At 41.3% G+C, this 12,625-nt stretch overlaps 1 protein-coding gene across 1 annotated transcript in view; it reads right to left on the bottom strand.

The window, feature by feature from the left end:
* Positions 1-12,625, bottom strand: part of TNS3 (tensin 3) — a 242,445-nt gene that overhangs the window by 163,658 nt on the left and 66,162 nt on the right. The window contains exon 2 of the mRNA XM_059819048.1: positions 11,865-11,976. Coding sequence (XP_059675031.1) covers positions 11,865-11,976 — 112 coding nt within the window. The remainder of the gene's footprint in view (positions 1-11,864; positions 11,977-12,625) is intronic.

The following is a 12,625-nucleotide window of genomic DNA, read 5'->3' on the forward strand; positions in this document are numbered from 1 at the left end:
AAACGGATCCCCAAGCCTAACAGATCCAAACACCAATTCCCTTTTCTCGACAGGTCTGAGTTCCACCAGCAGACCAAATCTCTGCCCAGAACAACACAACTTGAAATGACTGAGCCCATTTTGACGGACCCTTCTTGGCATTTCCCAGATGCTCAAGCATCCAAAGCATTTTGCATAATCTACGTACGTCCCGCTGAGGTACAGCAAGCGTCACAAGTTTTCATTTGCCGGTCAGGTCATCTTTTTATGTATATGAAGGTCTATATAAGTGTGTGTATTTAAACACATTTACAAATATATATATACACGTGTGAACATATGTACACAAATATATACATGCATATGCACACATATACACACACCAAAACCCACAAAAGCCTCGTTTGTAGTAAACATACAACCACTTGCTAAAACCAACTGGGGAAAAAAAAAAAAGGAAAAAAAAAGGCAGCGGCTGTTACCATAGAACACTGCTTAAGAATTAACTGACTGGAAGAAAGTATACCTTGGATGACTAACCTGCAGCCAGTTATCAATATCTAGATGATAATTCCTACCAACAATTTTATTGCTAGTGCAATAGAGTCATGAGAATAAACTTTTGAGGTTGTTTTTAAAGTACAGATAGAGTTAAGTCAGAATACTTCCAAACTAATTCCTTCTTCTGTTTTCTTGTCTCCTCTATTTCCCACACCCTCCAGAAGGGAGGGGGGGGGAAAAAGTAGATATACACATGTGGGGGGGTGAGGGGGAGGCAGTATCAGCAGCATTAGAAAGAAAGGGAGGTAGCAAGAAAATGCCATGAATTGGGTACGAGAAGGCACGACGCAGGCACATAGAGAGAAAGCGAATGGAAAAAGGGCTGTGCTGCAGCAGCCACAACTCTCCAAGTATCCGAGCACGGAAGAGTTAGTGGAGAGAAGCACCGCTGCCTTCCCAGACGCATCCTCCTACAGTGCAACGTGTATGGGTTTCTCCGCTATAGCTGCTAACATCATGAACGGTGAGAGAACCCTTCACCAACGCCAGCAAATTAGCACTCACGCAGGGAGAAAAATCAATTTGCTTGGTATTTCGTTACTTAGAATTCGTCTTGCCGGAGCTAACGCTACCACCTTGCAGAACCATCCTGCCCGGGTGGTTGCAGCCCCTCAGCCCAAGGCTGGGTTTGTCTCAGCCCAAGCATTCCCAGTACTGGCAAAGAGATGGATTACCTCAATCATTAGATTGCCAGAGAGACTGGACGACGTTTCAACATGCCAGCTGTTTTTATGGAAAGCCTCAAGCAGTAAAGAGATGCACTTCCAGAAAATTTCTAAAGCCAAAAAAGCAGCATTATACCACGATCGTGCAACTCGCACCTTTTCAGTGCGACAACCATGCAAGGCAAAAACGTAAGAACGACCGAGCGTACTCACAGCACATCAATTGTTAAGGAAAATACACGCAACTTACAGTTAAAAGATCTCAACAAGCAGCTTCTACCGAATGTTGGCATTCTTCAGGCAAAGCTTACAAGCGAAATAGCACTCAGCTCCTTCCAGGACTACAGCCCAAGTGTATTTGAATTTTAAAAAAAAAGTGCCTGAGACAGTCCGGAGGACTTAATCAATGTCACACTCAGGAAGGCTACTTCAGTTCTTCAAGCGAACAGCTGAATGTCTGCATCCCACACATCAGCTCTCGTCAAATACCAGACTTTCCAAATTTGTGTTTAAGGATTGTGGCATCAGTTCCAAGAACAACTGTCCCAAGCTGGCTGGCAACGAAATGGAAGCCAAGCCATATTTAGTCAATTTACTACACTTCAAAACAGTTCCTAAACAATAGCTCTGAGAATCCCTTTTTTTTTTTTTTTAAAGGGGAAGAAAGAAAAAAAGCCAAAAAGACATTTCTCTGCATCCAAATGAAGATGTGTTAACTCCTGCAAGTCAACAATACTGCTGCCAGACTAAAGGCAGAAGGATAAGCATGGTGAATCGTATTTTTCAGACTTAAGCTCCAAAATTTTTATGAAATGGAAGTTCTACTTTTGACATTCACACATCTAAGATGCTCTCTGAAAACCATTTCCAAAGTAAGAGAGTACTTCTGTAAACTAACCACAGAATGATTTACAGTTTACCAGGACAAAGAGCTTAAGTTTTTCCCTGTGTGGACTGCTCACCTTGTCACATTTTAGCATTTAATGGGCATACGGTATGGCAATATATTCTATATATTCCATACAAACGTTCTGTCACACTGCACGCGCAGCGAGCATTAAAACACAACTAGTTTCTAAGGCCAGCCTCGCACTTAACCACAGCTTTTATCAGTGGTTCTCCATGGTGGGTCTGTGCGCGTTTGTTTTTAAATGGCTCTACGTGTAGCAAGGGTACAAACACGGCAATTCAGAAATCCTCTTGGGGCAGACACTTGCATATAAATAGAGAATCTAAGAGCTGTAACTCAGTTTAATACCTTACTAATCCCTGAAAAAGATCACTTGCCCCAAAAGCATATACTTTGCCGCTCTTGATATTAATTTTTAACTTCCTGGTGAAAAATAATAAATTAGGATACCGAGGAATAGGCCTAGCTGCTTGAGAGATGTTCTTGCCCTCAGCATCTCCAACTCAGCTTCCCCAAAACAGACACACGCTATTACAGCTATTTTTTGACCGTAATGGAAGAGTCCTCGATGATTCACGACAAAATGTAATCTAAACCGAGCATATAAAAAGATTTGTGTAATCAAGACTTAGCTTTTATAGTTCGCAATTGCAGTCTTCTCTCTTAATACCACGGAAAGATGGGTGTCAGCGTCGCAGGCGTGGTAAAGCCCAGCTATTATAGTAGCTAGGCTAGTGATACCACTACTGAGCAACACCTCCCTCCTGCAGGAAATCACAGAATCACTACGGTTGGAAAAGACCTGTAAGATCATCAAGTCCAACCATCACCCCAACACCACCATGCCCACTAAACCATGTCCCACAGTGCCACGTCCACACGTTCCTTGAACACCTCCAGGGATGGGGACTCCACCACCTCCCTGGGCAGCCTCTGCCAGTGCTTCACCGCTCGTTCACTGGTGCTGAAGAAAAGATGTTTTCCTTTTTTTCAGAAAGGAAATCAAGATGTTTTAACAAATGCATAGCAAGGCCACCATGACAGGGTCTTCTCCAGGCAGAGCTTGGTACACAAAGACGTCCATGACCAAAATATCCCAAATGGAGAGAACGGTGCAATGTGCCGGCCATTTCTATTTCGACAAGTGTTGAATAACACCGTGATCAGATTATTAGAAAAAACTCACCCCAACACACACTTTTCTGCTGTTTCTGGTTTTCTGCTTTTCCTGTTCCTGCCAGCTCTGCAACAATTCAACTCAAGATAAAGATCCAAAATGAAAGCAGTATGAAAAATAGACACGCGGAAATTAACAACTGCAGCATTAAAAATAAGACGGCATGCAGTTTTGAGTGGGGCAGAGATACCTTTGGGTGTGGGGTGGGGGAAGAGTCCTCTAGCCAGAAATATTGGGCTTTAGCTGCAAAAGTAAACACTTCTATTTTTAAGAAGTTATCATCAGTCACATGCCAAAGATGTCGCAAGTCTAGCAGCCACACGACAGCAACAACATCTGCTGGTGCGTTTCCTGCGCCTCAAACATTTTCCTAGGTTTTCTTTTCTTCTTTTCTCATATTCAGCCAACCATTGTCTCTTCAGCTGAATATTCCTCCCAGCAGTTCATGACAGGGGCTGCAGACATTGTTACTGAAGATGAAGGCTAAAAGCTTTGTGCAAAGCTTCAGCAATTTTTCCTTGGGCTGGCTATACAGGAGAGCGTTGTGAATGAGCTTTCCCGCAGATGAAATATTCCACTTGCTGTTGCTGACAACAGCAGTGGAAAAATCTTTATTAAGAGAAAAGTATTTTGGCACTACTGCTGCGATAGTATGGCTGTTCTTTTCCTTTACTCCCACTGTCTTCCTGTCTTGTAGGAAGACTATTGACCACCAAGGATTTTTTGGTTTGTTTGTTTTTTTTCTTTTGGTTTGGGGTTTTTTCCTGGGAAATTTATAGTCTAACTTTATCATTTTAACTGCAGCCTGAAAACTCCTGGGTGGGGTGTTTTGTTTTTTTTTTTTGTTTTGTTTGTTTTTTTGTTTAATTTCCCGTAGATGCCATTACAAAGGCAGAACATTAGCACAGTGAAAATGTTTTCACATTTTTAAATGAAAGTACCCATACAGCAACTTTTTCTCACCTTTTTAAGCTACGCTTGCAAGGCAGGTAGGAAATTATTAAACCTTAATCCAGTTTGGAACCAAAGGTTATTTTTAGACCTCCTCCCTCCAGCTGAACAGACAACCCCATGTTGCAACATTTCATCCACAAAACCATTTCACCAGACTATGGTTTACCATAGCCAGCAAACCACATGAAACCATGAAAACATGAAGCCTTTTTTTTTTAACAGCTGGACTGGCTCCAGGTTTTTCTCGTGGCTGCAGACAGTGCAAGAACTCTAGGAGTCTGCCTGCCTGTGATGGATCCTGAAAACATATCCTGCATAAATTATGCTAAGAGCAAGGATCAGAGAAAAATAAGATTGCCTTAAAATGGGTGATCTTCAAAATAAGAAAGCTGATGTTCTTAAAGACTTATTTATTATGTGGATAAGACCTCGTGGGCCTGGAAGTTTTGAGTCGCAGCTGTTCCTAAGCTCCCACAGAAAACGTGAGTGACAACGACCTTCGCCAGAAGAGAAAACAGTAAAGGCTATGCAAAGGAGGTCATCAACGTGATCCTTCAAGTACTTACACAGTTGTAGGCATGTTTTCCAAGGGTATTTTTTAAATCTCATTAATGATAATTAATGGGGACTCGGCATAAAATCAGCTAAGAGCTCCCCCTCTTACCTATTTATAGGGTTCAGATCCTGAGTGTGTCTAAATGGAGTTATGTTCGTAGCCTGGCTTAGTTTCTTGAAGCTTTCTTCATGTACCAGAACAAACTCTTCAGCATTACGTACAACAGATTTCTTCACCCATCTCTTCTTTATTTAAACTTTATCTTCCTATACATTATTTCTGCCTCTCATGGTAGTTCCCACTCCACCACCCTTCTTGGTTCGAAGCCAATTAGAAGCATGATGTTTTAGCCAAACGCATCAAGATTTATTTTAAGGTTCCTTTCCCCGCATGGCATATCAAGTTCATCGCACTCAAATTATACACTCTGATGATGGTTAACGTTTCATTTCAGATTTTTGGGATAAAGCAGGTAAGTCTACCTTCAATTTACCCTTAGGAATTTTGGGTTCTCTTCAAGTGGGCTAAGTTTATAAAATTGCAGGTATACCAGATCACATAGCAGTCATTGGTTTTCCTGGAAAAAATGCAGGGGGGGGCCACAAGGGATCCCATTTACTTTGTGCTTTTTTCTTTCCTTTTTAATTTATTAGCTGTAATGAACCTTAGCGGTTTGAACTTTAAAATAAATTTTACAACCACTGATCAAATTCTGGCATGATGAAGTCGGTCCTTATGAGGTAAACAAATAGGGAGCTCATGTTTTCACTACAGACAACTTTCTGAAACATCATCTAATATTTGTGATGCAGCACAGCTGCTATGAACATTAAACGCTCTACTAGAGGTTTTTGCCGTGTGTATTTTTCTTATTTTTAAATTAGTAGGAACTTACCTTAGAGATTCCTGCCAAAATTCCTCCCCCAGTTCCCACTGGGGTAACAACATGCCATCAAAGGATGTCAATTTTAGCGCTTCTCCCAGCTCCAGAGAGGACTGTGTTCAGCCAGGATGCTCATGTACCACTTGTGTCGCACCCACTAATTACAGTGGCTTCTTCTCTATCTCTGTATGCTTCAGTAAGTCTTTATTCATCCTTCCCTTTCATGTCTTTGCTGTTGTTATGCACATAGCTTCCATGTTTCGCTATCTAAGCTCTGCGCTGAAATATGAATGCAGAGCGTGTACAGCTGTGTTAATTAGAGTACATTCTACTGATCTGGTGGAAGTTGCTATTCACTGTGTGCACCTCTTGTCTAGAGGAGAGAGGCTGACCTTCCCAGGCTTCTGGTGTCACAGACGGGCCGCAGGCCATGTTTCTCTTTCCAGCCTCCTCCTCCCCAGAACAGTACACTCTGTGTCACTCACATCCAGGTCAACATCCACCCGTTCCTGAGGGGTTCCTAAAAAGACCTCTCTGCTGCCACTAGATCAATTCATGCAGTCTCCCTTGGACATCCTCCCAGATGCCTCTCACAAACAAGGCTGACAGTCAAGGGAGGTTTTATAGCAAGAGCCCGGGTCCCTACCTAACCCAACCTTGCTTGGGCATTCCATAATCCCTCCTCCTTGGGGTTCACAGCAGTTACAAGCTAGTAATATGCTCTAGGGACAACAACAGACCACACTTCTTGGCCCTACAGCCTCCATATCCTGGTTTACAGGCAGTTGTCTGCCTGTCGTATCATCAAATATTGGTCCAACCAAAAACGCACAGCGCTAGCAAAAAAAAATTCTAGGTCTCATTTCCTCACAAGTCCATATACCTTTTAAATTTGGAGGTAATTAGCAGTTAATTGCTTAGGAGAATAGTAAGGTTCTCTGGTTTGTTTGTTTTCTGCTGTTTCTTGACGAGTCTGAGCCATACATGCAAGAGATCCATCGTCACAAATTTTAAAAGTATTAACTGAAGCAGTTATCCTAAAACCATCTTAAAACAGTCCCATGGAAGGCAATAAAATTTGCTGGATCGGTGCTCAAGAAAACATGTAAGTGTACATACAAACATCACACAGAAAGCAAGACTGATACGATGAAAAAACCCTTTTAATTTGGTAGTCTTTTCATTCTCTCAAGGATCTCCCATATTATAGCATTAACATAATTATATGGGTATGCCTATTGCCATAATTCACCATCTTATGGTTAATTAACCAATGCCTATTGCCATAATTAACCGTAAGATGGTTATGTTATATTTATGTTGAAATTACAGTTAATATATATCTTATACAAAATCTATTATAAGATCAATAGATGGACAGATCTCATAATACAACCGTATAAGTGCCCAGTAATACAGGATCTTATTTCACAAGGATCACTCCATGGAAACCAGGGTGACACAAACACCCCTACCCCACAAATACACACGACATGCTTCGCCATTTAGAGTCAACTGTAATGCCACTGGCGCGAGCAGGATACAAATTCCTTTGACATTTCTAACTTTCTAGTTTGTCTGCCAGAACTGTAACCACAGACATGCTTTGCACATTATTAAGATACTAATACGTTATTACTGAACTTAGCACTTACTGAGAGTATATAAAACCACCTGCTATCATATAACATTAAATATGCATATATTTACACACACAGTATGCACAAACAAGCCTTAAGAACAGTTTGTCAGCTCCAAATGAGTCTCAATATAAAAATGTATTTTTGTCTTGCCAGAAGCAATAAACATTTGATTAAATACAGAGAACTCTTTCTATGGGGTAACTCCAACTAACCCAAAACGAGATTTTAAGCGAATCACTAGCCGTGACCACAAGCACAATCACAAACAAGCAAGTGAATTTCAAAGGAAAATACCAAACCTCTTTAAGAAGCAAAACCGCTCCAATTGTCTTCAAATACTGATCTGTAAGCAGCTGGAAGCTCTTGATTAAACACAGATATTATAATTGGATTAGAAAATGTACTTTCTACTATTACTTCATGCTAAATGCTCAAGGAAACGGTGCAGGACTTGCGGTAAGCCAATCAACACTTGTATGAGACCATACGTTAACACAACTTACAAGACAGAAGTTATTATACAGATTAATTTTAGGTAAAGAAGGTGGATTGTATTCTTTATTACACTCAGCTTGCACACGATATCATGGTAAGCATTTCTCTGCTCACAAGACAGCTAACGGTACATGCGACTGTAATTTAACACCTCTTTGGCTAGCATTTACACGTGGTTCAAAGTATCAGAAAGAAAGCAAAATTCACATGTATTCAACCCATGAAGGGAAAAAGGCTTTCAGGAGAAATAAAAAAAAAAACAACAAGAAAGTAAAAGTCTACAAGCTCTCCTACTGGGATCACTCCAACACATATTCCCAAAACCAACATATTCACGGCTAGGTTAGATTAACAAAAAGATACTCAGATCAGCCAACTACCATTAGTTGCTGCAAGTTCAAGATCTAGTTCATGCAATGCTTTGTATTGCATCTAAAGCCTCACTAGCAGCACCTGAACACGTTAACTTCATCATCAACTGGAGGGGAGTGGAGCTTCATCAACAGAAATGTGTAAAGCATTTCAATTCTTCATACTTATTTCACCCATCAACGCTCTAAGAGCTAGGAAATAATACTGCATTATTTAAAACTACCTGAGTTTCCCAGATCTGATCTCTAGTTTTTAAATTTGCCAGAAAAGTACTTTCTAGAGACCGGGAAGATTCAGAGCATCTAAAAAAGCTCTCTGTTCTACACTAACAGTCATTTGATCACATCATAACAAAAGATAAATGATAATTTTAAAAAGCAAAGGAAAAGAAAGTAAAATATAAATTAAAAAAATTTATATTTTGTGTATCTAGAACATAAAAGCAATATAATAAATGGAAATTCACATGGAAATTACATAGAAATTACATCATTATGACAGCTTGTTTACAAATAAATACTGACTATTCAATATCTAGGGTAAGCAGCTTAAAAAAAAAGATAAGATCAAAAGGCTTTTGTAACACTGCAGCCCTTTGGCTAACTATGTCAATGTGCACGATCAGGATGCGCATCTGCTTAGCCCTGAATGAAATCAAACTGTACTGCAGAGAAGACCAAACCAGAGCTCAAAAGCATTTAAGACTGAGGTAATGCTGAAGAGACGTGGGGAGCCGCGTGGTCCTCGGTTTACTGCAGCATGGGCAGGTACTGTAGAAATCTATCAACAGCTCTTTGGCCTTTCTTCATAATGAGGAGCTGCATCAAAGACACAGCCCAGCTACAAACACGCTTACCAGGCAGGGAGATAGGCAGGAGCTTCCCCTTCTTCAAATCTGCCTTTCCTTTTTGCCACTGGTTTTGCAGAGCTTGTTAAAAAGAAATTCACTGCAACTGAGTATGCTTTACTGAGGTGAACTGAAGTATACAAGGACAAAGGGACGTCCTCATTCAAGCGTACCTTTCAGTCAATCATTCATTTTTCATAGAAAGCTTTTAGACGCTGTGTTCAGACCTGGCTACTAGCAAAGGACGCATTTTGCAAACAACACACCCCCAAAATGACTGCTGCATCCTAACGAAAACTTATCTAACCAACGCAACACCCAGTTATGGCTTGCTATTTATTTTTTTCTTACAACGGGTAGATGATTCATTACTAGATAAACAGCAAATACTACGTAGTGACCAATCTGGAGCCTTTCCCCTCCCCTCGTTTCTCTTGACACATAACTTTCCTTTAACCGATAAGATATTATAGCCTGGAAGGAACCTGCAGTCTGTACAAAGAGCTATTATTTTCCGAGGAGAAACTGTTAAAAAGCAAGATTTTCTCATTGATACACAAAGGAACTTTATTTCTTCTTAACTAAAGGCTTTTCTTCTCCCCTCCCTGCCCCCAATGCCAACTCACTCACTTTCAGTCAGCAACATCAGGGAGAATTTACCAGAAGCAGCAGCACCAGGAGTTGGCTCTGAAACAGCTGGTTTCTTTTTCTTCGTATTAACAGAGTTTCACAGTACTAGGGTACGTTTCAAGTACTGCAGCGCTGGCAAGGGAACAGACAACTTTTAGTTCTATCTTTTCCAAAACTCTGCTTTATAAAGCCCATGCTGTAAGTTAAAATACAGATGGGTTCTTATTAAACTGAAACTGCTTGGAGTCATCACTTCACTCTGCGCAACCCCTGTTGTTCCCATCCCACAGGTACATATCAAGCAACTAACAATCCAAACGTACCAGGAGCAAAGAAGGATGGTGGGTCTGCCTGGGGCTGGCATCAACAGGAGGGGCTATGAGATACCACCAAGGGACTCCTTCTGAGAACCGCACCCAGAAACCTGCAGGAAATTATCCCAGGGAGGCGTGGATATGAGCACAGATGTATCATAGCCGTGAACGTATTGGTTTGGAGAGTGTATTGGAGGGATCCCAGTAAGAGTGCTTGTAGGATTGTAGTTCCTCAGTTTTTTTGGTTTTCCTGAAAGCTTTTTTCCTTGATGGGTTGAATACATGCGAATTTTGCTTTCTTCCTGATATTTTGAACTGTGTATAAACACTGGCCAAAGAGGTGTTAAATTACCTGTACTGTTGGTTTCTGTGTTTGAACCAAAGCTATTACACGCTGGGGCAAAAGGAGAACTTGCTCAGACTCATCCTAACCTCTGACCCGTTGACCAGACACACGGTAAAGCCCTTGGCAGCTCTGGCAGGTAAGCACACCGACACAGCTTTTGTGAATTTGAGACTTGCAGCTCTGGGCTGCGAGAACTCAAATCCAGAGCAAACTGACAAACTTTTTTTCTATTCCCTTCAAAGTACTGACTCGCTCCTGGTACAGTGCTTTTCACGCTGAACCCAATCAAGAGGGTCTTCAGGCAGTTCCTTCACTAAGCACGCTTCTTTCCAACACTACTACTTCTGCTAAGTTGAAAACAACTAAATCCTAAGAACTTTGGAACCAACCTCCAGAAGGACAGACAGAAGAAATATGTTGAAGAAACACACACATAACTACCATGATGATAACTAATGCTGAACAAGTGAGGTATTTTACATTTAGCTGTTCATCTGTAAAGGCTGTACCTTAGCTCAGGAAATGGCCACATTCCTTCCACCTCCAAACCTCTCACCTCCCTCTCAAACCCTCAGAGGGATCCTAAGGTGCCTGAAGAATATGGGAGGGAGGAGGTGGGAGAAAGATCCATCTAGAACCGGGCAGTGGTGCAAACGCTTCTAAGTGGAAACAGCGACTACACTTCAAGTGAAGAGACAGTAGCATTCTCTTACTAGGAGGTGAACCACGCATGCGGCAAGTAAAGAGACAGTTTTATTAACACAGAGTCACAGGAGTTGAACATTAACCAGGCTAAACCAGTACAGGGGATCGAAACCCCTATCCCTGGACGACTAGAAGAAAGGACCTATTGAGCCTTCCCAAGATTCAGTTCCGCCACAGTTATCCCATGGAGAAGAGGCAAGTATGCTCAATTCTGCACAGCAAGGGAGAAGAGCGAGGGAAAACACCAGCAAGGAGCAGGCAGCAATGCCAGAGGCAGCCGAGTCTCTGTAGTCTGTGCATCCAAGGAGGACGATCTCTTTATTGCTTCTGTGAGCGATTAGACTGAAGGACTAAGGATTAGACAGAGCATAACACAACTGGAAAAGTTAAAGTAAATAAATAGATGGCTGCTTTTGTGAATGTTTGCAAATTAATGCAGAGAAAACCTTCATGCCTCAGTGAGTGAGGGTCACACACTTCCTCATTTGGAGACTGAATTCCAGAGGCATCCATCACCCACTGTGCACACATATCACTCACACGCTCCTCAGAGAGCCCCCGCAGGCACTGCCTTAGTCTGGAACCTGCCTGAACAGCACAGTAAGAAAAGCACATCATTATACAGTCCAATTACCTACTACGGCACCCCGTTCCTCAACGGAAGCAGGGAACATTAGTGTACAAAGGAACGAAATAAACCGAGGTACCATTTATGCTTAGTCCAGGGGGAATTCCAGAAACACGGATTCCTAAAAACTTTAACGTTAATATAAAATTAATTTCCTTCACACAGCAAGAAAGTAAGCAGCACATCATGCGTTACTCACCTCTGCAGGAAACGCCTTGGCTAGCAATTACTTCTTTGCAGATTCCACAAATTTTGGATTTCTTAAAAGACTTGGTTTTGAAGGTATGAGACCTTGAAGCTGTTTCTTGAGGCTGAAAGCAAGGGGAATAACATCAGACCTTCCCTCTTTTAAGTGAAATACGTAATTTTAAATTATCTATATAACAGTAGTATGTCAGTAGCATAGTAGTAGCATGTCAAAGCGCTCTCACTCTCTCTCATCCTCACTCTTATTCAGTAACATGAGCTTTCCATTCTCAAGTGTGGGAAGCAACAGAGCGTGAGGAACCTCTCGTGACACAGACACTGCAAGACATTTTATATCATAACTTCAGAATTCACTCTATGACTTATCTTTTAAGAGGAAATACAGGATAATCTTTATGATCTGAACCAACAACCTTCTGAGTTAAGGCCTTATCTCTTATCTACATAAAAACTTACCTACGTAAAAGCTTCAGCTTAAACTGGTTAGAAATAACCTAAGTAATGCTCTATTACAGTACCAAATTTAACTCATCTGGTGCAGAAGCGAGCTCAGGCTTTTCATTTAACTGATGAAAAGCGTCCATGCAAGCTGACTCTGGCACAGATTGCTAACTTTAAAATCACTTTTGCTTCTTTCTCGCAGAAAAGTACATTAGTTTAAAGTAACATTATTTCCACAGTGTGTCACAGTAGCTGAAATATCATGTTAAAATATAACGCAATAATGAAATTTCTAATTGGGGACAGAACTGC

This window comes from Gavia stellata, chromosome 6 (assembly GCF_030936135.1).
Source record: "Gavia stellata isolate bGavSte3 chromosome 6, bGavSte3.hap2, whole genome shotgun sequence".
Lineage (NCBI taxonomy): Eukaryota > Metazoa > Chordata > Aves > Gaviiformes > Gaviidae > Gavia > Gavia stellata.